General features: G+C 58.5%; 1 protein-coding gene and 1 long non-coding RNA gene across 4 annotated transcripts; one reads left to right on the forward strand and one right to left on the reverse strand.

Annotated features, from left to right (window-relative positions):
* The first annotated feature begins 910 nt into the window (after window positions 1-910).
* On the forward strand, window positions 911-20,308 carry RASSF7 (Ras association domain family member 7). Of its 3 annotated transcripts, none has more exons than XM_068684483.1 (7): window positions 911-1,505; window positions 12,878-13,031; window positions 13,902-14,806; window positions 15,409-15,577; window positions 15,930-16,037; window positions 18,417-18,569; window positions 18,666-20,308. In XM_068684483.1, the coding sequence occupies exons 2-6, from the start codon at window positions 12,929-12,931 to the stop codon at window positions 18,563-18,565; spliced, it is 1,434 nt and encodes a 477-aa protein (XP_068540584.1). In that variant the 5' UTR covers window positions 911-1,505; window positions 12,878-12,928; the 3' UTR covers window positions 18,566-18,569; window positions 18,666-20,308. The 3 variants fall into 3 exon arrangements, with proteins under 3 accessions (XP_068540584.1, XP_068540586.1, XP_068540585.1); XM_068684484.1 differs by lacking the exon at window positions 911-1,505 and adding an exon at window positions 10,984-11,150; XM_068684485.1 differs by lacking the exons at window positions 18,417-18,569; window positions 18,666-20,308 and adding an exon at window positions 16,585-18,223 and having other exon boundaries at window positions 913-1,505.
* Window positions 20,309-22,403: 2,095 nt separating this feature from the next.
* Window positions 22,404-25,179, reverse strand: LOC137857677 (uncharacterized). Its single transcript, XR_011097225.1, has 2 exons — window positions 24,580-25,179; window positions 22,404-24,393 (listed from the first exon to the last, which is right to left on the reverse strand). It is a non-coding gene; the product is annotated as an uncharacterized lncRNA (long non-coding RNA).
* Between the last annotated feature and the right edge of the window lie 292 nt (window positions 25,180-25,471).

Consider the following 25,471-nt stretch of genomic DNA (forward strand, 5'->3'; position numbering starts at 1 on the left):
GCCGTTCTGCACCGCGGCGTTTGCTCAGCTCTGGGGCTCAGCACCCGGCCCCGTGGCTGCGAGTGGGGACCAAGGGCATCGGTGCCAACCTCTCCCCTCGCTGCCATCGGCTTTTGGCGACATGAGGGGTGGTTTTTGGTGACATGAGGGGCGTGCAGCACCAGTTCCTTCAGCGGGGAGGGAGGCCCAGCGCCTCTGCGAGGCCTCCGGCGTGTCAGCAGGCACCTGCTTCGTTCCCCAGACCTGCCCAACCTGTCCTTGCCCCGGCGTGCCTGCTCCTTACGGCGCATTTAGGGCTCCCCAGCAGCCGAAACGCGTGGGCCGGGGGTGCTCTCGCCCCTGCCCCTGCTCAGGCTGCCCCCCGGGCCTCCACCTGCTCCGGCCTCCACCAGCAGCTGAGCAGCTCCACAGCGGGGCCGGTCCTCAGGAGAGCCTGGGGTTTTAATTGCCGTGATGAAGGAGCCCTGCCCCGTTGTGCCTGTGCTGCTCGGGTCGGCAACAACCCCGATCCCTGGGGAAAGCAGAGGCTGAAGCCTCCACGCTGGGAGGTGGGAGGCTGCCACTGGGGCTGGTGGAGGCTGGTTCGGAGGGCGAGGGGCGGCACGGCCACCTCCTGCTGGAGCCTCCCCCATGCCCAGGGCTCCCCTTGGCCTCACCAGGGCTGAAGCCCCCCCAGCCTCCCCGGGAGGCTCGGTGGAGGCTGGGAGGCTGCCTGGGTCTCCCCAGGCTGAGCTTCGCTGCCCTGTCCTCCAAACGCCAGACCCGATGCGGTCGGTTTGCTTATTCCAAAAAAAAAAAAAAAAATTAAAAAAAAAAAAAAAAAGCCAAAATTTGAGAATTGGAGGCCAAGGGGAGGGGGAGGGGCGGGCTCACCTGGGGGGGGGCGGGGCCACGGGGGAGGGGGCGCGGCCAGGAGGGCGCGGCGTGAGCGGCGCCGGAGGCTGCGGGCGGCTGCGGGGGCTCCGCGTCCTGCCCGGCCCCCGGCGCGGGGCTGGGCTGCAGGGGAGCGCCTCGCCCACACCCCCCGGCAGCCCCCGGCCGCCCTGCAACACCCCCGGCACTGCCGGCACCGCGCTGAGCCTCTGTGCTGGGCAGCGAGGCCCTGCTGCTGCTGCTGGTACTGCTCTTACTGCTGCTGCTGCTGCTGTTGGTGCTGCACCAGGGCTCGCAGCAGCCCCCAGGCTCGCTGCCTCTCGCCCTCGAAGCTGCCGGAGGAGCTGGTGCCAGGGCCCGGCACGGCGGAGGCAGGTGGCGCTTTGCCAGCCTCCGTCCCCGAAATAAGTTGGGAGCAGTCTCCCGGAGCAACCCGCAGGTATTCCGCTCCTGGCTGGCGCTGGGGCTCCGAGGGGCTGGCTGCGGGAGGCTCCGAGCACATTTATTGGGAAGCTCTGAGCCCATTATCGGGAGGCCGCGAAGCGAAAAGAGCCGCCCCGGCGAGGCCAGCCTCCCTCGGTGGCACAAGGAGGCCGCCATCCGCTGCTCGGGGCCGTGGACACCGACCTCTGGTAAGGATGGAGAGCTGGGGCTGGGGTGGTTTGGAGCAGCTTTGGGCTGTGCGGGGCTGCTCCAAGCACTGGGGACCCGGTGCCACCCGTGTGGCGGTGGCAGCAGGACCCTGGGGACAACGCTGCGGTGCACCTGCTGTCCCCAGCGCCTCCTGCCACCAGCACGGCGCCCTGAAACCCGCCTGCAGGAGCAGCGGTGCAGGGCAGCATCGGGCGAAGCAGCTACGGGGGCTCAGCTGTGTGTTTTTGGGGTGTCAGCGCTGAGCCTAGCCACAAACGGGGTCCGCAGCCACGCGGGGAAGCCGTCTGTCCATCTCCCTCTCCTCTGCAGGGAGGAAGAGCAGAAGCGTCTCCAAATGCGTGGCGCAGAGAGGGGTTAAATTCCTCAGGCACTGGGCTAGATAAGCGCTCGGCTCCTGGCTGCATACTTCTGATGCCTTTGGTGAACTCCAGTGGCACTCAGCAGGTTGTTTTGTAACTTTGCTCGTAGCGCGCTGCGGGTCCAGAAGCAAACTGGCCTCTGCCTTCTCCCTGCCCTGTGACAACGCTTTGCACTGCACCCTAATATCCCAGCGGGGAGCTCGGGGGTGGCGTTGCCTTTCCTCCTGCTCGAGCAGAGCAGGTGCATCGGCACAGCACACGATACTCCCCTCGGGACGGCATCGGCAGCGTTTGCAGGGGTTTCTTGCAGAGCGGTGACCAGAGGGGATCTGAAGAGGCGAGGGGAGCTCTGGCTGCTCCCTGAGCAGAGCCAGGGCAGGCTCCAGGGGATGCCGACAGCACCGTGCACGAGCACAGGGGCTCAGCTGCAAGCGGTGCTAAAGGCACCCCCAGCCCCGAATGCTGCTCACCTTGCTTATCTGGCGGTGCTGCAGGGGGGCCGTGCGGGTTGGATGGGGTGGAGGAGCTCACCCCTGCCCGGAGCCGGCTGGAATGCCAGGAATCCCCCTCCCCGTGTCCCCACGCTGCTCCACCGCCCTGGTTATCTGCTGCGAGAGCCCAGGCACGGCGCCTGGCCCCGCTCAGCACGCCTCCCTGCCGGCCGCCCCGCGCTCCCCTGGAATAAATAACGCGGAAAGCGAGGGGTCCCCATGTGCAGAAGCCTTTTGGCAACTTTTTTGGGAACAGCTGCAAGGCCTGGAGTGCACAGCTTGCGGCATCCTGGGGGGATGCTCGGGGCAGCCTCAGCGGGGCGTCCTCACCCTCGCGGGGATGCAGGGCTGGGACGGGGCCGTGCCATGCTCCAAAACCCCCATCTCCTGGCAGGGGGGTCTGGTGGCTCTAAGAAATAAACCCCCCTGACCGAGTGTGAGACAGCTAACAGGGAATTAGCTTTCCCTGGATGAAAAGGGGTGGGGGGAAAAGGGTTCCCCCTCTGAAGAGCGCAGCCTGAGCAACCGTCTGTCCCTGAGATTGTAAGCCAGCAGCGGTACCAAATCCACTTTTTATTACTATTTTTTTCTTCTCTTTGAGAAGAAAAGCAATTTAGAGCTGTGCTCGGTAGGTTTGGATACCTGCAGGCCCAAGTGAACGTGCTGGGGAGTTTGCCAGCCTTGACCAAACCTTTTGGCAGCGGGCTGCGGCTGGTGAAAGCAGCGAGGCAGCGGCGGGGCTGAATCATCTGAGGGCACTTGGTTCCCTGCTCTCTGCGAGGCAGCTTGGCCAAAAAAGGTAGAGCGGTGTAATTAGTGAAGATACCGAGGTTATACCTGGTGCATACGTGCTTGGATACCAAGTGGAGACATGTCGTGGTTGCCCTTGCACCACGCTGCAGAGAAACGCTGCCCGAGTGTGTCAGCTGCAGGCCTCGCTGGCTCATCCTCCGCGGCTTCCCAGCCTCTCTGCCCCGTCCTCTTCGGCTCTCCTGCTGGGGGAGGATCCTCAGCGGGGGCTTGGAGGTGACCCAAGTGTTCCCCCTGCGGGCAGGGGAGCGATGCTGTGGGACCGCGGGCCTGAGGTGCCTGTGCTCAGCACCCTGCCCTAGAAAGAAGTCCAGGTGCTGATCGGGGACGGGCTGGCCTGTGCCTGGTTTTAGAGGTGGGAGGGATGTTTTCGGAGTTACCTCTGTGCATGTGGTTTTTAAGGGCATCTTTTTAAAGGATGTTCCTTTATCTGTTGCAACTTGCCTGTGCCCTTGTAAACCTGTGCAGCCAAATTAAGGCGTAAATGCATCTACACGCAGGGTTTTCAAGAAAATCCTATTATCGTAAATGATTGCTAACCATTTTATGCCCGTCCATTTTTCAGGTGCCAAGCTCATGAGCTTCTAAAAGCAGCTGATTATCTTGCTTTTTGTGGGCTGGAGTCAGCACTTTCTTGAGGGTGCTGGGGTGCTTCCAGCTGCCCTGGGCTAGTCATCTAGAATAACTCGTTGCTTCAAAAAAAAAAAAAAAGAAACCTCTTACCTGAAGACATGGGTGGGTCAGCCCTGAGCTGGAAGTGCTGGGGCAGGCGAGCGCTGCCTGGGTTTGGGGTGGTTTCCTCTGCCTCTTCGTAATCCCCTTTGCAGCACAGGACCTGCTGGAGCTCTTGGTTTTAGGAGCTGTGTGCTAAAACCTCCCCGCAGCCCCAGGGTGCCTCCTGCGTGCCCAGGAGGACTGAGGATGGGAAGGGCTCTGGGACCAGTTCCTAAGTTGAACTGGGTTGGGTGTCGTTGGTGCCACAGCACTCTCAGCAGCATTTTGGGGCCAGGTGTCCTGTACCGCATGGCTGATGTACGGAGGGAGGCTCTGGAAGAGCACTTTTTTAGTTTTTTTCTGGTTTTGTGATTGCTGCCAGGGATTGCTTCCCCCAGGAGGTGCGAGCGCCTGCTGGGGATCTCGTCCCTGCCTCTGGATGCTTGCCTGAGGCTGCTGGTGGTGTGCGGGGAGTTGGGCGAGCACCAGAGGCATCTCTACAGGATAGAGGCGGTGTGGCTTTGGAGGCTTTGTGCTTGCTCTTTTCACGTGCTGATTTTTTTTTTTCCCCCTGAGTTGTGTTTGGAGGTGGCAGCGCTCCTTTCTGTGAAGAGGCAGATACGCCTGGGCTGGATGAGGAGAGGCTGCTTCGCCTCTGGTAGTTTGGGAAGTGTTGTAATGGTGCTTTGGGAATCGCGGAGGCTGTGCTGTTGGACTCGGTGCTGTCGCTTTTGGCTCATTTAGGCTCTTAATGACCTGACAGCACAGACAAGTCAGGGTAAAAGGCTCTAAAAGCTCGGTTTCCAGAAGCAACCTGAGATGAGCCTGTATCGCATACAGCTTAAACACCTAAATGCTTATGGGGGGGTGGGAATAAAAAAAGGATTTTTACCCTTTTGAGCAGCCCTAACCTCTGCTGCTCCTATTTTACTTTAAAACACCATTTTGTTGAAAGACAGCAACCTGTACCCCCGACGGATGGCTCCCTGCCCTGGCCCTCGCCAACGTTTCTTTCTGCAGAGCTGTTACCCGAAAGGCAAATGTTTTTTTGCAGATAGCCCCCTGCGTTTGTGCGCCAGATAAGGGACGGAGCTGGCTCTCTGAAGATGCACCCACCTCCATCTCAGTGCTTCAGAGAGCTCGTTATCTCTGCGTGGGTTCAGGTTGGGACTGACGGCACCTTCGCCTAATTAATCACACGCGAGGTGCCGTGAAAGCAGAGCCTTCCAAAATACACAAGCGCCTTATCAAAAGTTTCAGCCTGGATTAATTCCGCCTCTTTTGTTTGTTTCGCTCCGTGTCTGTGTGAGACAGGGAGAAAGAAAGGAGCAATTTCAGCTCCCCGCAAGTGGTCATTAAAGGCCTTTTTAATCCTACGGAGTTATAAATAAACATTGGTGGCGGCGTGCACCTGCATATTCATTAGTGCATCCTCGGCGCTCCCTCCCGAGGCCCAGCGGCGCGTCCTTGGCGCGCGGCTGCTCTCCGGAGAGGGAAGGAGCCTGGGTTGCTCTGCGCGTGGAAAACAAGCTGGAAGGTTGCCTCTGCTTTTGTAGTTGCCAGCAGCGTGAGGACTCTGGGTGGGACCAGTATTTGGAGTAGTGAAGACACCAGTGTGTAGGGCAGCAGGAGCAAAGCCGTGCCCCAGAACAACTTGAGATGGCTGCTCGAGGGGCAGAATCACGGGCAGAGTGACCCATCTACAGAAATGATCCATCCTAGTGGAACTGATAAAGCCAAATGTTTGGAGCAGACACGAGAAGTGGCCTATGGCCCATCAGAGCTCTGCTGCCTAATAAGGGCTTTTAAAACTTACGGGACTTTAAAGCTTACAGCTGGTTCCAGAAAGCAGCGTGAGTAATTGAAGCAGAGCAGCAAAAATATCCCTTTAAAAGTTTTTATAGGGACCATTTCCCCCCGCCTTTGGCTGGGGAGGAGCAGCAGAGGAGCAAGCAGGTAGTTTGGGTATTTCTGAGCATTTCCGAGGCTGAACCGGGCTCCTGCATCTCCAGATTTGCAGCATTCCTCCTGCGTCCCGTGTCATGATAAATATAAGCTGTTTTCTGTCTTGGGGAATGGTCTGTGTGTAATAACAGGGGAATATTCATGCGTTGCATCATGCTTTTCGTCCTGGCTACTGTGGGAAGTGGACGCGGTGGAGATGCTGGGGTTCCTGGCAAATGCACGCTGCAGTTGTCTGATACCCCTCAGAGCCTGGCTTGTACGAGCTGCATTGTGAGTGCTCCCCAAAAACCTGTCCCCTAAAGAAGTGGAGTATTTGGGCATCCCAGAGCTGCTGTGCTGGGGCTTATAGCTGGGCAATGTTTGCAGGTTCAGTATTGCTTTTGACAGCTGGAAAGCAAGCTTTTTTTTTTTTTTAATTATTTTATTAAAAGTAAAGGCAATAATTATAGGAAAGGATTGGAGGGGTGCAGCCCTGAAAGGAGTTGAGTTCCCGTCCTCAGGGCTGATCTGGCTCAGTCTGGATCCCAGCTTTGGCTGGGAGCTGGACACCTAAATACTTTCCCAGCCCCTCCTCCCAAGGGCTTAGCACCTGGGCGGGCTCATTGCACAAGAAAAAATGAGCATGGAAGTGCAAGGTCTGGCTTACGTGCAAGAGCCTTTCCTCTCTCCTCTCTAATCTAGATGCTGCTGCTAATTTTGCTTCACCCCCTTGGGAAGAAACTGCCAGGGATTCACTCTCGGCTGCTTTCATGAAGGCGCTCTCTGCTCATGTGTCTGAGGTTGATCATAATGATTACAGCAATAGCAGGTGCTGCTAATGTTTCCCTCGTAAACCTTAATCTTTATGGCTGGCTTTAATAGCCAGCCTTGCTCTTCTCCCCCTGTGGATAGCTGCCATCAGTGCTGCGTGGGAGAAATGCACGGCGTTAAGGTGAGGAAGACGGCTCTTCCAGGCTGCGTGCATGCATGCGCTCACCCATTACAAATCCACCTGGCCAGCTCTCGGTGTTTACAGCAGTGGGTGTTATTTTTTTGAAATTTGCTTTAATTTATAACGAGCTTTCGGTTGGTGCCGTGGCCTGCACCAGCCAAGACTTTGCTCATCTCTGGGCTCAGGATTTGCAGCCGTGTGCCTGGCACGGAGCCCGCCCGCGTCGCTGGTCCATAAGGAGGGTGCTGGGGGGGCCGTGTGGCGAAGTGAAAAAGGAAAAATCCCCCTCCTGGCCCTGCAGCGGTGATTGAATCAAGCGGCAGCATTTCCTGGCGTGCCTGCAGTGTTGTCGCTGCCCGTGATTATTGACATTTCGACACGGCTCCGGCGTTGCCAGCCGGGCAGGAAGCGGTTAGTCATTAATTCACCCGCTGGCCTCCATCAAGGCCGCGCTGGGACCCCGGGGAGGGTGTCACGGTCACCTCCCGCCTCGGTGGCCACCCCACTCCCCTTAGAGGGGGCCGCTTGGATGCGATCTTGGCTTGGGTAAAGAGAGGTGGGGGGAGAAAAGTCGGGTTGGATGCCGTGGCAGACCCAAAATATGGCAGCTGGGAAGGTGGGGCTGGCATGGGGTGAGGCTTCTGTGGTTTTGGGCACATCAGTCGGCCTGCTGGGGCTTGAGCCTCCCTCGCCCAAATCCCTGCCTGAGGACGTGACCCCGAGGCGGTTTCCTGGTCAGGAGGAGCTCAGGCAGCCCCCGGCTCTTCCAGGCCTCCTGGGTCCGCCCCGGGCACGCTGGCCTGGGTTTGCTCCTCCCTGTCATTTGGGAGAGGAAGCGGGGCAGAAAATCCCAGAGCCTCTATTTTGTTCCTAATGGAGGGTTGTCACTTGGGGCGGGCATCCAGGGCCGCTTAGGGAGCCCTTGTTTGTGGCTGTCGGTGAATGAGTCTCGTGGCAGCGCTCACGCAGGCGCCTTGCTGTCCCCGGAGCTCGCGGCGGGTTGGGAGGTGGGCAGGCAGGATCCATCTCTTCCCCTGGGTGCCCAGGAGCCGGGCTGCTCCCTGGGGTGGGGAGGGACCTGGGGAAGCATTAAATAGCTGCTGGATGTGTCAGCGCAGCAGCTGATCACGGGCGGTGAGTCACTGCCAGCACTCAGACATGCAGGATGGCAGCACGTGGCTGCTCCTCCACTCCTGCCGCCACTTGCTATTGACTTGTGTGGTGTTTTTTTTTCTTCTTCTTCTTCTCCTCCTTGAATAGTTTCCTGTGCTGTGGGTTCACACGTGCAGGTTGCGTCCTATATGCCTGTCTTCTCCAGCTCTCGCACCTCTCCTCTCATCCCCACCTCTTCAGGCTGGGCTTTGTCCCCAGGTACAGGCCACAGTCACCCCAAAACCACCTGGATGTGGCCCAGCAGGGTGCTCCTGCCCCATCCCCAGCAGCTGGGTGTCCGAGACCTCCTCCTCGGGCTCCTGATCCCTTGGAAGTTCCCCATGCTGGTGCAGGACCTCAAAACCTTGCAGCATTTTCTCAACCTCCGGCTTCGGGCTGTCACGAACAGTTTGGGGCTGGGAACGAAGAGGCAGCGGCCTTCTGTTTTCAGGCTAAGGGAGCTGCAGTGTGGGGTCAGGGGATGCTGAGAAGACGTGAGAAGTTCAGGTTGAAATCAGGAATGAAATGAGGGCTGTTTGGGCTGGCTGCTCCAGGTGCAGCTTTCCCATCTTCTCTACCTTTTCTCCTGTCACCTCCAACTCCCTGCTCACCGCAGGGCGCTGGGGATGCTCCTGCCTGCCTGCAGACCCCTTTCAGGGCCTGATGGCCAGGGGTCAGCGTGGGACCCGGAGCTCAGCGATGCTGGGCAGGTGAAACTGCAAAGCAGGCGAAACTCTGCCGGCCCCGTGGGCAGGAGCCAGGCACGGGGCCGCTGCTCAGGTTAACGAGGGAAGAGCAGAGAGCAGAGCAGCCCGGGAGGATTTCATCCGTGTTTATCAAGCACGGCGGCCCTAATTATGGACTTCAAAAAAAAAAAATTGTATGCGTTTGAATTCAGATCCAGAGGCACTCCTGTGGCAACCGTGGTGCAAACAGGGATTTCAAAGCCTGGCCGATGGGCTCTCTGCAGACCTCCCCCTGCTCTGGAGGGGCTTTTCAAAGCGGGACTTGCTGACGGGATTTCTCCCTGCTGCCCACGTTTCGGCTTGTCGGTCGGTAAAGCGGCGTGAGACCCCGGCACTGGGGCTGGGATCCTGTGCTGGTGCTTTCTGGGTGCCAGCACCGCTCCCTATCCCCAGCCAAAACCCGGACCTGTAAGCTGGGCAAAGGTGAACTGCTGGTCTGCTGGCCGTTTGAAGTCCTAATGAGATTTGCCCCGAAGCTCTGCCTGCGCTGGTGCTTTCCTGCCAGCCCAGCCCTAGCCCCGCACCAGCCCCTGGTCTCTTGGCCAGAAGCTTCTGGGAGCCCCTGCAGGGGCCAGGAGGGATCCCTGCAAATCGGTGGAGGGACGTGCTTCTGTAATCAGGGCAGCCAGCTGATTTTCTTGGCTGGCTGCATGATGGTGCAGGTCCCAGGAGGTCACAATGCTGCTGCGAGCAGCCGTGGGGTGGTGATGAGCCGGCTGGGACATGCCCTGCTCGTCTGCAGGGCACCAAACCCAGCTATGCAAAGCGTGCATCCTCTCACCTGCAGAAATAACCCCTCTGCCTCCTGCTGCTTTAGCAGGTCCTGCTGGCGGCCGAGGCTCGGAGCACCTGCAGCCTGCCCAGCTCCCTCCTGATCGCCCACTGCCAGCTCCGGGGAGCGAGCTTGGTCAGCCAAAGGGTGAGAGTTAAAATTCGGCTGTTGCCTCTGCTGCAGAGCTGTGTCGGGCTGCGAAACACCTCGATTAGCAGGAGGACTGATTGCTCCCACTTTTAATCAAGGTAACCTGAGGCTGGCTTCAGACCCTGAGCTTTAAAAGCAGCCTTGATTTATGGCAGGTTGCAGCTCTGTTCGAATAGAGTCTGAACATTTTTTTTTTTTTGAGCTTTTTTTTTTTTTTTTTTTTTTTTCCAATTTAGACTAAGATGCAGCAAAAAATAAAGCTGTAAGATCTGGGAGCATTAATTTATTTATTTTATTCTCAGTGCCAGCACTTGAAATTCCAACTCCCAGTTAGGAAATTTGTCGAAGAAGTTGTGTGAATCATCCATACCATCAATTTAGGACCGATCACATGGGAAGGGAGCAGAAAATTAGTCACTTCGTTAATCTGCTTCCAATAAAACTGACTTAGAAAGACACGGGGGGAGGTAAAACAGAGGAGCAGCTTGCGGGAGCGGCTGTCACACGTCCTCGCACCGGCGCAGCAGCCACCTGCTTGATTCCCCGTGCTTTTTTGGGGTGGCCAGCGAGGTCCCACAGTAAGGTAAAGGAGGAAAATGTGAAGGAACAGCCTTCTAAATGCTATATGCACATGTTCTTCTGACAGTAAGGGAAACAAAAATACAGCTAAGAGAAGGCAAATAACTTCATATGAGAAATTTACCAGCAGTGGCTACACAGGAGGCGATGCCTTGGGATGAGGTGGAGCTTTGTGTTTTTGAAAGCTGTTATAGGAACAAGGATAACGCTGCAGTGAAAGAGCAGATAATGCCCTGTGCATAATTATGGAAACAAATTTATTTATATTTTTTTTCCAAGTCTGGAGTGAACTTTCAGGGAGAGGAGAGGCCACGGGGCTGGTCTGGGTTGCAGCACGGTGGCGATGCTGATGGAAAAGGTTTGGAGAAGCCAGGAAGGGTGAGAGTGGTCTGGGAGAGCTGAGAAATCGCTGTCCCTGAGATCCAACAGCGAGCTTCAGCCTCTCCCTGGGTACAAACTGCTCCCTGCATTGCTGCTGGGGGAGACTCAAAGGGTTGCCTTCCCAAGTAGCCCCGTAGGGATTTCCACGAGATACGCTTCGAAGCCGTGTTACCCACGGGCACTTCCCCGGCACAGCACAGTTTGCTAGCTGCTGGCGTTGTGTTTTTGGTACAAAACACTCTCCTCCTTCGGCTCTCCCTCCAGCAGCGATGCGACACTGGGGCTGAGCTCCTACCCCAGCCCCTGCGTCACCACGGGCAGCTCGAAGCCGAAACTCCTCTGTAAGAGGAAAAGCGCCTGTGCCGCTCCCTGCCTCTCTGTTACGTGCCACTTGCCGTGGGCTGGACGCTGGTAAATGATTGCCAGAGGCTGGCTCTGCACCCAAACGGGAGCCTCTCACCCATGCGGGACCCACGGGCGTCCCGTCCCGCTCCCGGCCCCACCATCGCTCCTCACCCCTCGGCTTGGGTCACCCCTCGTCTCGGCAGCCGCCGGCGCTTCGTGCCAGGAGAGGTGAGGCCGCTGCTTTTCTCATAACACAGCCGGCTGCTTTTATTTATTTTCAAACCACCCACTCCTGGCCTCCGCCGGGGCTGTGGGGTAGGATGGGGGAGGAAAAGCCCGGCTCCGCGGGTGGTTTTGGTTCTGGTGGTGCCCGTAGGTGGCACGTCGCTTCCCAGGACACCCTGCCACCCGGTGCTGTCCTTGGGGTCCTGCGTGGGGCACAACGGTGGCGTTGGGGCGGCAAAACCCAGCCGGGTGGTGCCCGAGCGCGGCAGCAACGCTGAACTTTGCTCTGTGGCGGGGGCGGGCGCGGGTTTCGCTGAGAGTTTGCGGCCATGCAGTGGGGCAGAACCGTGCTCTGAAAGGAGCCTGGTCTCCACCTCGCCAATACAGCGTTTAGGGGACGTTGGTGGGAGAAAAGGGCAGAGCCCGAACTCCTTGGTGCTGCCAAGGCGAATAATTGTGCCCGTGGTGGCTGCCCCGCACCCGCTGCCCTCGGTCCCCGCTGTGCTCCGCGGGTGAATCTGGGAGCGAGGGATCGATAGCGCTGCTGCGGCTGACGGGGAGGCTGGCATTGGATCAGCTGCTCCCAAGTGCTCCCCGGGGGATGGATTTGGCTTTCAGGTTTGTTCTCTACCAAGTCATTCTGCCCCAGCACCGCCGGATCTCGTGGTGGGAACAGCGCCGTGGGGCTGTTTCATTTCCTAGGCTCCTCCTTCGCCTTCCTTGTGTCACGGCCGAAGCCTCGTGTTGCTCAAGGTGGGAGCCTTCAAGCCCTTGCTTTGGTTCCTTAAGGTGTCAAAAATTATAATAAAAAAGCTGTTTAACCCAAGCTAAAGCTTTTCTCCCTGCTCTGACACCTGCTCCTTCAGCCTGCTCCTTGCAGGCGCCCCCTGGGGCGATGGCAGCGGTTGTGGCGTGTCCCCAAACTTCGGGGAACTGGCAGACTGGGAGCTGGGCTGGGTTTGGAAAGCAGTTCAGGACCCTTTGTGCCTTCCTCTGCCCAGGTCCTTCAGACAGGCTTGATGCTTGAAGGATCTGGAAAAAATGTTTTGAGAGTGCTTAAAACCAGAATAAACCCAGAGATCTGAGTTCTTTGCAGATTACGTTGGTTTAATTTCATTTGTTAAGCCTTGAGGTCGTTCGGCTGCTGGCAGAGGCCGGAGTGCTAAACGAGATTTTGCTGCAGTTAATTTTTCCCATCTCTTAATCCCTCTCAGATTAACAGAGGGGAAGGTAAATAGAGCACAACGTGCGCCATCCACACCTCTCAGTTTCCCTCTGCACAGCTGGGAAGGGTGGGCGGGAGGGCGGCCGGAGGCTCCTCTGCCTTTTAGATATTGTTTGGAAAATCCCCAGTGCCGCACTGCCAAATTGTTGGGGAAATAGCAGCGAAAGTCCAACAAATCCATTAGAAGGCTGCGCTCTCAGCAGAAATAGGCAGGGTGCTTTCTGGCTGCCCAGACCCACCACGCACATGGGCAAACCCTAGTGCTTTTCACCCAGCGAGGATGTGGCCCCGCTGCCCAGAGCTGAGCTGTGTATGGGGTTTTTGGTGAGACAGCAGGGTTTTACTGCAGGTGAACGCTGGTATTTTAGCAACAATTCCATAAATCCGACCTGTGAGCAACAGCAAGTGGCTGTTCCAGCCGTCCAGCAGACCTAAAAGCAGGGCAGGTGAAGCATCGGCCCTAGACGAGGCTCAGCACTGACTCCTTGTGTCTTCTCTCCCGCAGGGACCCCGTCCCGCGATGCCCCAGCGTGCCTGAGGCCCGGCAGCCGCGGGGATGGAGCTGAAGGTGTGGGTGGACGGCATCCAGCGGGTGGTCTGCGGCGTCTCGGAGCAAACCACCTGCCAGGAGGTGGTCATCGCTTTGGCGCGGGCCATAGGTGAGTGAGCTAAAACAAAGCTCTCGAGACCAGAGCAAACTCCTCGCCCTCCGTTCGGCACGGCCGTGTGTTTTTGTCCCTCCTCACGGAGGCTTGCTGGGGAGATGGCCAAAATAAATAGCTTGCATGCGGCGTGGACAGCGTGCCTGGATGCCGGTGCCTGCCGTGCTCCTGCCCGTGGTCAATCCTGCCTTCTAGTGGCTCGGCCTCAAAATGCTGCGATCCTGTTCGCGCGCAGGCTTTGCGCTGCCACGTTTCCCCTCCGTGCCAGCTACGAGGTCGAGCCCCGTAGATCAAAGCCCTCGTACCTCCGATTCCCCTCGCATGCCTTCCAAAAAGAACAGCAGGCTGATGTCTCCTCCACCTCCGCTCTCCAGGGCGTGCGTTCTTCCAGGCTGAGGGAACAGCAGGGCAGCTCCAGGTGGTGTCCTCAGCTTTGTCACACGCAGAAATGTGACTGCGGAGGCACTGAGCTTCGCGGAGAGACGCCCCGTCCTACAAAGAGGGGCAGCACGGGACCCTGTTAATGGGGAGATGACTCGTGCCCTCAGCTGCTCGTGCTGTTGGGTGTCCCTGGGGAGATGGGTGGGAGATTTGGGTGATGGCTGGGAGATTCAGTGGGAAGGTTTGGAAAGGGAGGAAAATGAATTTGTGTGGGTTTCACCCCGCTATCCCAGCACCATCCACCCCCAGCGCTCTCGCTCGTTTTGGTGCCCAGAGCACAACAAAAAAGCCCCGTCCTTGGTGGGTAGGGGCACCTCTGGGTGCTTTTTAGGGAGAGGGAACCTCCTGGGGGCAGCAGGGATGTCACCAACCCCTGCTCGCCGCCACGACTTTACCCTGGGTGACGTGCTTGTGTCCTGCCCTCAGGTCAGACGGGGCGCTACGTCCTGGTGCAGAAGCTGCGGGAGAAGGAGCGGCAGCTGCTCCCGCTCGAGTGCCCCTTGGAGTCGCTGGCCAAGTGCGGGCAGTATGCCAACGACGTGCAGTTCATCCTGCGCCGCACGGGCCCCAGCGTGGCCGAGCGGCCGTCCTCAGAGGGCGCTCCCCAGGCTCCCGAGAGGACTTTCATCCGGGCCAGCCTGCCCATCAAGCCCCGCACCGTGAGCACCGAGGGGCCCCGGTCCCGCGAGCCCAGGAAATCGATGACCTTCAACTTGGGTCCCGTGGGCTCCGGCGAGCTGTTCGCCAAGAGCCGCTGGAGGCAGCACGCCTGGGAGGGGATGGAGCTGAAGGACGGCGGGGCCGGCCAGCTCTCCAAGGAGGAGCTGTTCAAGACGGTGCTGCGGCAGCAGGAGCAGCTCAGCTCCTTGGAGGCCCACGGGGACACCCTGGAGACGGACCTGCGGTTCTGGGAGCACGGCCGGGCCCCCAGCCAGGAGGACGAGATCCTCTACCTGGAGCACCTGGTGCGGAGGAACGAGACGGAGCTGGGCGAGGAGGAGTTCTGGCAGAGCGAGCTCCGGCTGGAGAAGGAGTGCGAGCGGGAGAGGCAGGAGCGGGTGAGGAGCCTGCGGGCCAGCCTGGAGGAGTACACGCAGAGGATCTACGAGCTGAGTGCCCGCACCGAGGCCCTGCAGAAGGAGATCCAGTGGGAGATGGCCGAGAGGGCCAAGAGGGGCAAGGAGAGCCCGGTGCCGAGCCCCACGGACCTGGAGGACATGGCTGCCAAGATGAAAAGGGATCTGGAAGCTAAAGTCAAGCAGGGCACGCAGCTGGAGAGCAACCTGGCCAGCGTGGAGAAGGCCCTGGAGGAAGCCGAAAGGTCCCTGCAGGTGGGTACGGCCAGGTTACCTGGCCCTGGGGGGTGAGGGACCCTCGCGTGGGGTCGGTGTGGCCAGGCAAAAGGCAGGGATGGGGGGTCAGTGTCCCCGCTGGCATTGCTGGTCAGCGTTGTTCTTATGTCCGAAAAAAGGAGTAGCAGAGGGGAAGCGCAGGTCTCCGCGGTGCCCAGGCACGAGGCTTTTTGGCACTGCTCCGGGCTGGCTGGCTCTGAACCAGGAGCTGAGCTGTGCCAGAGCTGTCGGGCTCGAGGCACTGAGACCTGTGGTTCTCCTGTCCCACTGGGGTCTGGGTGCTGTGTGATGTGCTGTCCTTGTCCTTGCTGCCCGAGCATCCCCATCCCCACGCTGCTTGGGGTTGCATCCCAGAGGAGCTGGCAGGCTCCAGAGCCATCTGGGGGCCTGTTGGCAGCAGTTTGCCCAGCACTGCGTGGCTGTTGCTGGCCTGGAGTCCCCACAGGCGGTGGCGTGGCCTTGTCCCCATGGGGGACGAGTCCCTGACATGAGCCAGGGAGCGGGGCTGGGGCCTCGGGAGGAGGCGCAGAGCAGTGTGGGGGGCACGCAGCTCACCCTGTCCCCCCCAATGTGTTTTGCAGGCCCAGAACCAAGAGCTGGAGGAGTTAAATAAGGAGCTGAGGCAGTGTAATTTGCAGCAGTTTATTCAGCAGACGGGAGCCACGGTGACGGTCGGGCAGGCCAGGTCTGAGGAGGACGCCCAGCCGGAGCCGAGCCCGCGCGAGCTGCCAGCCTGCCGGAGGAACGGAGGTCAGCGCGCCGGCTCGGCACGGGGGGCTGCCCTGCGACCCCAAATGTCTCCCCAATGGCCCCGGCTCCTTCCTCCTCCTCCCCCTGGGCTCCATGCGGCTCAGCTCCCCGGGATCCGTGCCCGTGCTTTCATGGCACAGCCCTCGGGATGGGGCACTGCGGGGATGGAGGCCAGGCCGGCAGCGTTGTGTTAGGGATGGGGGAGAGACCGAGAGCGGCTGCACAGCCTTCTGTGGAGTGGGGGACGGGGAAAATGGGGATCTGGTCCCTTCTCCCGAGGGATATCCATGCTCCGTGAGTCCCAGGTGCCCGGCGAGCTCTGCCTGAGCTGGGTGTCTTTCCTCTCCCGCAGGGTTTCCCCCCTCTGGCAGCGACTCGCCTCCCCGCGCCAGCACCAAGCAGCTCCTCGGCCATCCCCGGACCCTGCCGGAGCCCCTGGTGTCCAGCCTGAACCCCGAGGGTGCGTACATCCCCGGGAAGGGCCTGCGGGAAGGGGAGAGGGGTTCGCTGCGTGGAACGGGCCGTGGCGAGCGAGCCTGCGTGCGTGTGCTGGGAGTGGGAGGCCGGAGCTATTTATAGAGGCCATTAGGAGAGCAGCGCCTGTGCCCGGCCAGCCTGCGAGGCGGTGAGCCCAGTGGTGTGGCATCCAAAGCAGTCCCCGGCGTGCGGGGCCAGCTGCGGTCCTCCAGGCACGGTTTCCTGGGATGCTGCCGGCGGCTTTCGGGCCGTCGGGGGGCCCTGCAGCACTGCGGGGCAAAGCCCTTGCTGAGGGTAGGATGGGGAGGATTCGGCTTCCCGTTTCTGCCCACCTCGGGGCCAAACCATCCGTCCTCCATCTCACCCGACGCTGTGACCGTGGTGTCTGTGTGTCCATCTCTGCTGGGTTTCGTGCTGCAGGCGCACGGTGCTCGCACACGTCACGTCTGTGCTGTGCTGTGCTGCTCTCTGGGAACGCTCACCCTCCCGCTGCCCTGGGGTCACGCCGTTTATTTTTGTCTGTCTTGCAGTCCTATCAACCAGGCAGAGCATCTGGAGGTAGAAGGGCACAGCCAGTGGACGATTGATTGCCTTGCAAGTGTAACTGTATAAATAAACCCATATTCCATATATATATATATATTATATTTTTTACTGCTTTATATCATGAATGGATGTGGATGGCCAGAGTATTTTTACAGACTGTACTATAAGACCGAGACCGACCAGACAAAGCAACCCTCTTCCCCCGTGGATGAAACAACCCCCTTCTATTTTTTTAAAGTGCTCTCCGTATTTAACACACCGTGGCAGCGCTCACGTTCCGCGGGGCCTTCCCAAAGACCCGTGGTTTGTTTCGAGAAGCCCTCGTCCCTTTGGCTAGCGGGGCAGAGCTGCATCGGGACGGCTGGGCTGACATCTCCTGTGGCAGAGACCCGCCCTCGGGCTGCTGCTGAGCCTCACCCAATGAAGCAGGCGAAGTGAACAGTGGGACCTGGTGCCACGTTTTTGGTGCGCTTTCCCCAGCGAGCCCCAGCACTGACGACGATGAAGGAGCTGCCGGAGTCCGGGCTGTGTCCCATGTTGTGCTGCGGCAATCCCTCAGCTGTGCTCGCTCCAGAGCAGCTGACCCCTGCCACGAGGCACGCACCCGTCCTGGGGCCGACCCGGCTGCCTGCGACCACCAGCACCCTGCCCTGCCCGCCTCGCGCAGAAGCACGGCGTGGATAGTCCATTTGCCAAGCTGCCCTCCTTGGGTTCGACCCCCTGTGGATGTCTGCACGACCTGGAGGGGCTGCGTGCTCCCCAAATCCTGAAGCAGCCCCAAAAAGCCCTGTTTTGGGGCAGCAGAGGGAATTCTCTAGGCACGGCTGCCCTGCTGACGTCTCCATCCTCACCACACACCTGCTTCGGGGTGGCTGCCTGAGCCAGAGACTTTTGGGGGAAGCAGAGAGCGTGGAGATGCCCTGGGACTATCGGACGGGTTGGTGGGTTTTACAAACAGCCTTTATACTGGCCAGGGGGCTCACGAGCAGCTTTTTTAGACAACTTTCTGCCCCCCTTTTTTATTGTAAGAAACCTGTACTAGAAACCCCCTTTCCATGGTGCTAAGAGGGAGGGAGAAGCAAGCAGCCGTTCCCCGGCTGCAGAGGGGACAACCAGGCTTCGAGGAGACAGGGACACGTGTGGAGACTTTTTTTTTCTTAAGTCCACTTAGTTTTAAACTTGTTCTTAAATCAGTACTCTGCCAGCAGGATGAGCCCCCCCCCGGCTGCCCATGGCCGGAGTGTGCAGGACAGAAACGCTTTTGGTGACATTTCACTGAATGTTTTTTTTTTTCTTGGTTTGTGTTTTTTTGGTTGTGTTTCTTATTTTTTTTCCTTGATGGCCAGTAGTTCCTCTTGTTTCTGTTCATCTGTCCCACTGGGTTCTGCTGTATTTTTAGTTGTGAAGCCAAAGCGGCCAAGGGGGCCCGGGGAGGGGACAGGTTTGTCCGGGGGGTCCCAGCGCTCCGGTGTCTTTGTTTTCCACGTGTCCTCTCCGTTGTATGCAAAAAAAAATGTGACTTGGACGCTGTGTTCGCTGTAAAACACACTTTCTGTGTATGAATGTATCCTGCGCGCGACGGCATTGTCTGGTTTCAATTTTCAATAAATCTTTTGGAAAGGATTTGTGTAAAGCGAGTGTGCACGTGCTGCTGGAGCCCAGCCGTCCCTGCGGCAGGTACGGGGCACGGCGAGCGCTTCACGTACCCCACGGCGGCCTCTTTCCGCAGGGAATTAAAGCCGTAAGTATTTTATGACTGAATGCTGCTTATGCACACGCTGCTCTTTTTTTTCCCCCCCCCTTTTCTATCACAAAGTGCTTTACACACAGTGGATGAAGCTGGTGTCCGCCGAGAAGGCAGCCGTCTCCAGGATGAAACATGGCAGCTTGTTAATAATGCACAGCAGCGGCACGGAGCATTTTAGGACGGGAGGAGAAGGGGACGGCACGTGGCTGCAGATATGAGCAGGTAAGGGGCCAGCCTCCACCTTCACCTTTACTCCCCCCCATCCGTCCCAGCGGCATGGCCGGGTACACGTGGTAATGCCGGCTCTCTCCCCACCAGCATCTCCCCGAGGGAACCCGAGGGTGGACCGAGGCTCTGCTGCTCTCTGACCCCGCTTGGACGTGCTCGCCCGGCCCTTTTCGGAGGTGCCCGCGAGCCCCCAGCACGGCTGTGCCACCGCAGCGGGCGTGGGGACGGCGGCCGCTGGCGTCCCGCAGGATTTTCCCCGTGCCGCAGCGAGGGGCGGCTGCGGGCGAGTGAAATATTCGTGGGGGAGAGGAAAGCCGTCGAGGGCGGCGCGGCAGAGCCCCCCGCTCGCTGCGTGAGTGCCTGCTGCCCTTCAGCAGCTGGCTACGCGGCGTTTAAGGATTAGTCTGCTTCGTTTGGAGGCCGCTGCCAGTGCCGAGTCTCCGATTAGTCCTGAAGAACAGCGAGGAGATGCGATTTCAGGGTTGTCCTTTTGGAACTGAGATTTTCTTCCTTTTTTTCCTTCTTTTCCCCCCTCGAATCGCTGGAGTTGGAAACGTGCGTTGGGAAAAAATGTGTTAAAAATACGTTTGCTCCGTGCAGCCGCATGACGAAGTCTGTCCCCTGCGGCCAGAGCGCTGATTGCTTGTTTTTTGAACTTCTTGCTACTCTTGCTTTTAAAACGAGACTCCGAGGGAAGTGCTGGGGCATGATGGAGGTTGTAAAGAGCATTTCAGTGCTGCTTGTGGAAAAACCCCAAACCCTAGGTTCAGAAAAACTGCTTGCCTTGGCCGCAGCCAGGTTTTCCTCTGGGGACACGCGGGCTGTTTGCCCCTGCTTGGCCGAGTACCTTGCGCTGGCTGCCTCGTTTCCCCCCGAACCAGCCCTGAGAACTCGAGGTGTTTGCTGAAATGGTCAGCGTGCCTGCAAACCTGGCATCTGCGGGTTGAAAAAGGGGGTTCTTTCATTTGGGGACCCCGTTTGTAGTTCTGCTGTGTGCAAAGAGGAATAAAGAGAAAAGGTTCGTTGCTGACAGCACCTCCTGCAGGGGGGGGAAACCACAGAAATAATTCAGCGGCGGTGGAATCTCTGATTCTAGCCCTGCCTTACCGCTTACGGGGTGGTTGTTTGGGTGTTGTTTTGTTGTTTTGAAGATGATTTTCTGTGGGTTTGGGTGTCCCTGGGGAGAGAGCGCTGCGGCCGTGCGCTAGCCCTGGATTTTCAGCCGTCGCCAGCGCCCTGCACATCTCTGCGCTGGGGGAAAGGCAGCCCGAGGGCTGTCCCACGGGGCACGTTGTGTTACCAACATGCAGGGCAAGAGCCTGGTGGCATTCTGTGGATAGATTGATTTATTTTTCTCTACAAAACCAGCAGCCACAAAGGCGGCGAGTTCCTTAAGGTAATGAACGACTGACTGCATCCAGCCCCCGGACCCCCGCCCTGCCGTGCCCCCGCCGCGCGGCTCAGCGGCGGTGACCTAAATTCATCGTGGCACAAGGGGCCCCGCGCTTCGGGGAGGCGGTGGCACGCAGTGGCACCCCCTGGGCTCCCGAATTCGGATCTGGCCAGGGAGCACCAGAATGCTTGTCCTGCATCCAATGCCACCAGCCTGCGCTTAACGCCGCGCGCGGTGTTTAACCGGGTGAGGCTCGCCGCAGCTCTCTGCCTTCCTGCTTTTATCTGCTCTAAAGGCTGTGTCAATAATACATTCCTGCCATTGAATATTTTATTGATGATTTGACTTTTCGCTGCTTGCAATTCCCATTTCAAGGCTGCATGATTGTTCCTAATTAAAATTTTATGCCCTGGGAGAAGCCTTCTTGCTACAGTGGAGACGATGCTGTCCTTTTCTAGGCCACTACTGAGGGGTAGGAAGGAATTACTCATTGTGAGATTAAAACAAAGCAAATTATTATTTTTCTTTAAAAAAAAAAAAAAAATCAAGCCCAGCATACGACGCCTCCTGGAGAGTGAGCAAGTGAGTGGCAGGCGAGGCAGGCGAGGCAGCGATCCAAGTACGTAGGGTGGCTTGAGGATGCTGTGCCTGGTCGAGCCGCAGTCGTGTCCCTGTGTCCCCGGGCACTGCAGGCAGCAGGACAGCTTCTTCCTTCCCCTGCCATGGGGTGCAGCTCGCTCACTGCCACCCAAACACCATGAATGAAGCACAGGGTGCATCTCCCATGTGCAGCCTTTTTTTGGTGGTGTTTCCTGAGACCTGTGAGGTACCCGCAGGCTCTCTCAGCACAAGGCACGGGGCAGGAGTGGAGTTCAGCCACAGGCTCAGGTTCAGTCGCTTCCCTGTGCCACTCCTGAAGCCGCTCAGTGTGTGACAAAACCTGATTTATTTTTTAGTGCTGTGTGACAATGATTCTCAGTTTCTCACCCATCTACCCATACTGTGTCTGCTCGCAAAGCCAGGCATCCTCCTCCCTAAAGGCAGCTCGGGGCACCAGTGCCGCACCACTCTGGAATGGTTTCTCAAAGGACAACTCTGCTGCAGCCACCTGAAACGTCCCGTGAGCAGCTGCGTGTTTGGATGTGCTCCCCAGGGTTGGGGTGTCCTGGTGGGTTCTGTGTTTTCTTTTTAAATTCAGCTAGAGTGCTAGAAGCATTTCTGCTTCCTCCCAGCCCCTGGATTTGGCAAGCAGCTTTTAAAGCACACGCTTCAGCACCAGTTACATAAGGAAAGGTGTGAATGACTGGAGGAGAAACTGCCTGTTGGTTTTGCTCTCTGAATGATGTGCAGATGCTCTGGTTGTCGCTCCCGGGTGTACAGATTCTGGAAGGGCAGCTCACTGAAGCCAGAGAAGGGAAACTATCTGAACTGGCATGCGTGCACGTCTCTGTCCACACAGAGCGCTGCCTGTCCTCACAGTGATGGCTTTCCTTTCTGTGTCTCACAGCAAAGACCAAGCACATTCTACCTTGCCCTGGAAAAAAAAAAAATCACAGAGCACTAGAGGAAGCCGGGAAATTTTCTTGTTTATGGATGAGCAAGTTTCTTTCCCAACGGAACCTCCTGCCAGCAGAAATCTTTTTTTTTTTTTGAGATGTATTATATAAGTCCCTGCTTACATGTAACTAACCGGCTTCCTCTTAAACAATTCATGTAGCCCTTCTTTTCCTGACAGGCCAGCTCGCTCCTTTGGAGAGACTCACAGCTTTGATTTGCCCCTGGCACGCTATCGACAGAGCATGCTAGGTGCTTCCTAGCCCAGTGCACGACAGGTTACAGCTGCTCGCTTCCCTCTGCGAAGTGCTGAAATAGAAGAGTGAAATCTTTGAGGTGCACAGAGTCCCTTTGGCTTAACAGGCCTGCTTGACTTTCAGCATCTGCCCTGCCTGTAAGGCACGCTTCTCCCCAAAATCTTACCGCATCACTTCTCAGCAGGATCTTTTAGCTCCTGGATGCTCTGGTTACCGAAGTATCACCTTACAAATCTGGTTACTGGCTGCTGAACAAGCTGAACGCTTAAATGAGGGGACGCCCTAGCCCTGGTGTATTTTCTCATCGCTCAGGAGCACTCTTCAGAGCAGCCCTGGCTCCGCAGGCACCACATTTAGAAAGGGCTCCTGGGCTAGGGCAGGGGCAAAGGCACCAGCACAAGGGTTTTGGCTTGAGAGACAATTCCTCCCTCCTTTTCAAGCTGCCTTCTCTTACTAGAAAGGCAAAATCAGAGATGGGAGGCACGCAGCATGCGGCACACATCAGACAGGTACTTCACTGAGTGGGCACAGCCTTCCTCTACATTTGGTCAGGGTAACCAGACACCTTACAGAGCTGCTTGGCTCTGTCCTGAGCCCCAGGTTAGAGTAATGAGCACCCAAACACTGGTTTTGCACCATTTATTGAAGATTTCAGGTGACAGCACAGCAGGTTAGTTTTGAATCATGCCAGAAGAATGTTAAAAACAGGAATTCAGCCGTATGCTTTCCCCAAATACTGAAGAAAAACACACAAAAAAAGGGAAAACAAACAAACCTCGTTTAAATCCCTCGCCTTTGCTTGCTGGAGCTCAACAGGATGGTCTCGTAGGTAGCGGGAAGCTGCAAGTTTTCATAGTGAGTGCTGCCTGATGCGAACTGGGACAAACCTTGCCAGAGCAACTAGGCGACCTGCAGAGCCATTTCTGTTGGCGGGACCTCCAGCAGTTAGGCATTGAGCAGCACGGGGCCGAACGTGGGGCTAGTTCTTCAGAGAGAAGCAGAGCGCCTTCGTTTTCGGGCACGGGTTTGTTACCTGTAAAATAAGGTGGTACGGCACTGGCAGACTTCAGTTTCAGCACGCGGATGCGCTGTCAGGACACAGCCACCCATACTGGTATCTTGCAGGTACTGGTATCTTGCAGGTTTCCCCCCACCCTGATCTCCCCATGGCTACACCAGTACCCCTGCCAGCTCAGAGAGCGCAGCTCTGCAGCTGGAAAGCGCAGCTGGGGAACAGGAAAGCTGTCTGGGGCTGGCAAAGCTGAGAATTTGTTTTTTCCACTGTCAGACATGACCCATTTGGCTACTGAGCAAATGTGAAAGCAGCTTTGGTAAACTCAGGCAGTTCTCCTCACTTTCTGGTGTGCCTTGACTCACCTAGTCAGCACGAGGCACGCAAGGAACTGATTTTCCTTTCTGAAGAGCAGATGCTCCTCTGGGACCTGACAGGAGAAATGTCAAATGAGCACAGGCAGGGGAGATGGGGACAGGCAGAATTTCTCTGTAAGACTTGCTCTGTAGGAAGGATGTTGCTCTGCTTTTCTGTGTGGTTAAGTACTTACTGAGCAGAGCGCTACTGAGTCCTTCAGGAGATTATGCCTGTACAGCAGTCCGGGGTTACATGCCAGCAGCCCAAGCAAGGGAGGCTACCTTTCAGAAAACCCTTTCAGGAAACCTGGGAGGGCTGCAGTGAATCCTATCTGGTTATTATTAGCTTAAGCAGGAGATAAAGCCGAGCCGTGCTCTAAAAAGACACTTTTCAACCACCCAGCTCCTTCAATGGGCTCAAAAGCGAAAGAGAGAACTTTGCTCAAGAAGCAATTTGCCTCGTCACTTCCTCGATTTCAAGTGACAGCTGCCCTGCACAGCTGGAGGAGTCCCTGCCCGTTCGCCTTCCTGCTCCTCAGGCCATGAAGTCAGAGTCCTCTGCGTGATATCACAGCGTGAGCGTGCAGGGCAGCCCAGCCGGGACCCAAACAGCCCCAGCGCCTGAAGCAGAAAGGAGGGAGCAAAGGTGAGGGGTGGGATGGGAAGCAAGCAACAGCAAAAAAGGAAAGCAAGGCTCCTTTCTGCTCCTCATTTAACAGATTACAGAGTCTCTCTTTAAAGGTGACTCATCCAGGGCAATACCAGGCATGGTTTCTTCTATTAACACACCCTTGGCAATAGCAGTTCAGTTAGTCACTGACTGGGTATCAAGACGTCACCGGCTGGGATAAAGCGCCTCTTGAACTCGGTACGGCGGCCACGAGCACGTATTTACTTTGGAGACGAGCAGGGGCGGAGAGAGGGGGGGTTAAAAAAAAAACACCCTCTCTCCTTCACCCGTGCAACTTCGCCACCAACTCCTTGCTGGGCAGTCACTCCGGGTGGGACGGATGGACGGACGGACGGACGGACGGATGGGGGCTGTGAGGCTCGGTGTGGCTGGTGATGGGCAGTCACTCACAGGTCGGATGGTGGCGGTGAGGCTGGGCAAGGCTGGACGGACAGACGGATGGACGGGTGGCATCTCCTGGGTGTGCGTCGTGCCGGCGAGGCGAGGTGCGATGAAGCGAGGCGCTTTGAGGCGTGGCGGCGGCCGCCCGGCGGTGCCCGAGGAGCAGGTTAGCCGCTGTCACACGCACAGTGGGGTCGCCGAGAGCACAATGTGCGTTAGTCAGTGGCTCACCTGCTCCTGGAGGGTGGCGGCGGGGCCCTCCTGCAGCGCCGGGACCCTCCGGACGGGGGCTGCTCCCCCCGCTCCCGCTCCCCCCGGCCCGGTCCCGCTCCCCCCGCCCCGCCCGGTCCCGTCCCTCACCTGCCCGCTGGGCTCCGCTCCGCGCTGCCGCCGCCGCCGCCAACTTCTCCCTTCTGCCCCCGGCCCGGCCCACGCCGCGCGCCGCGGCCCCTCGCCCCGCCCCTTTCCCCGCCGCAGCCAATGGGCGCGCCGCCCGCCCGCCGCCGGGACACGCCCCCGAGGCGCGGCGGCCAATAGGAAGCCCCCTCCTCCCCGCCCCCCCCCCCCCGCGGCTCCGCGCTCCCTCGTTACCTCCCCCCCCCCCGGTGACAGCGCGTTCGCTTCTGCACGTCCGTGAGGCGGGCAGCAACCACTCGGCCCCGCCGGCCCGCCCGCCGCGCTCACCCCGCCCCTTCCCCGCTCCGACCCGCCGCTCCGAGCCCCCGGCCCCCCCCGGCCCCTCCGTTATCCCCACAAGCTCCCCGTGTCCCTCCCGGTACCCCCCCCCCCTCTCCGTTGTCCCCCCCCCCCGCCGGCCCTTGGTACGCTCCGCGGGGCCGGGCCATGAGGGCAGTGGCGGGGCGCACGTAGGCGGCGGGGGGGGGGGGGGGGGGGGCTGTGTGTGTGCCCCCCCCACCGCCAGAGGGACGTTACCTGCTGGGCAATAAAGGCTGAATTTAACGTGGATTGAGGGTGTTTGGGTGTTTTTTTAAAAATTCGTCCTCCCGTTTTGGGGTGGGGTGGGACGGGGGTGGGGGTGGGTGCTGTGGTGGCACCCTGAGGGGGGATGTGGTGGCTCTGAGGGGGACATGGCTCTGGGGGGGGACATAATGGCACTGAGGGGGACACAGCACTGAGGGGGACATAATGGCTCTGAAGGGGGACACAATGCCTCTGAGGGGGACACGATGGCTCTGAGGGGGACACAATGACTCTAAAGGGGGACATGATGGCTCTGAGGGGGACACGATGG

The sequence above is a fragment of the Anas acuta genome, chromosome 5, assembly GCF_963932015.1.
Source record: "Anas acuta chromosome 5, bAnaAcu1.1, whole genome shotgun sequence".
NCBI lineage: Eukaryota > Metazoa > Chordata > Aves > Anseriformes > Anatidae > Anas > Anas acuta.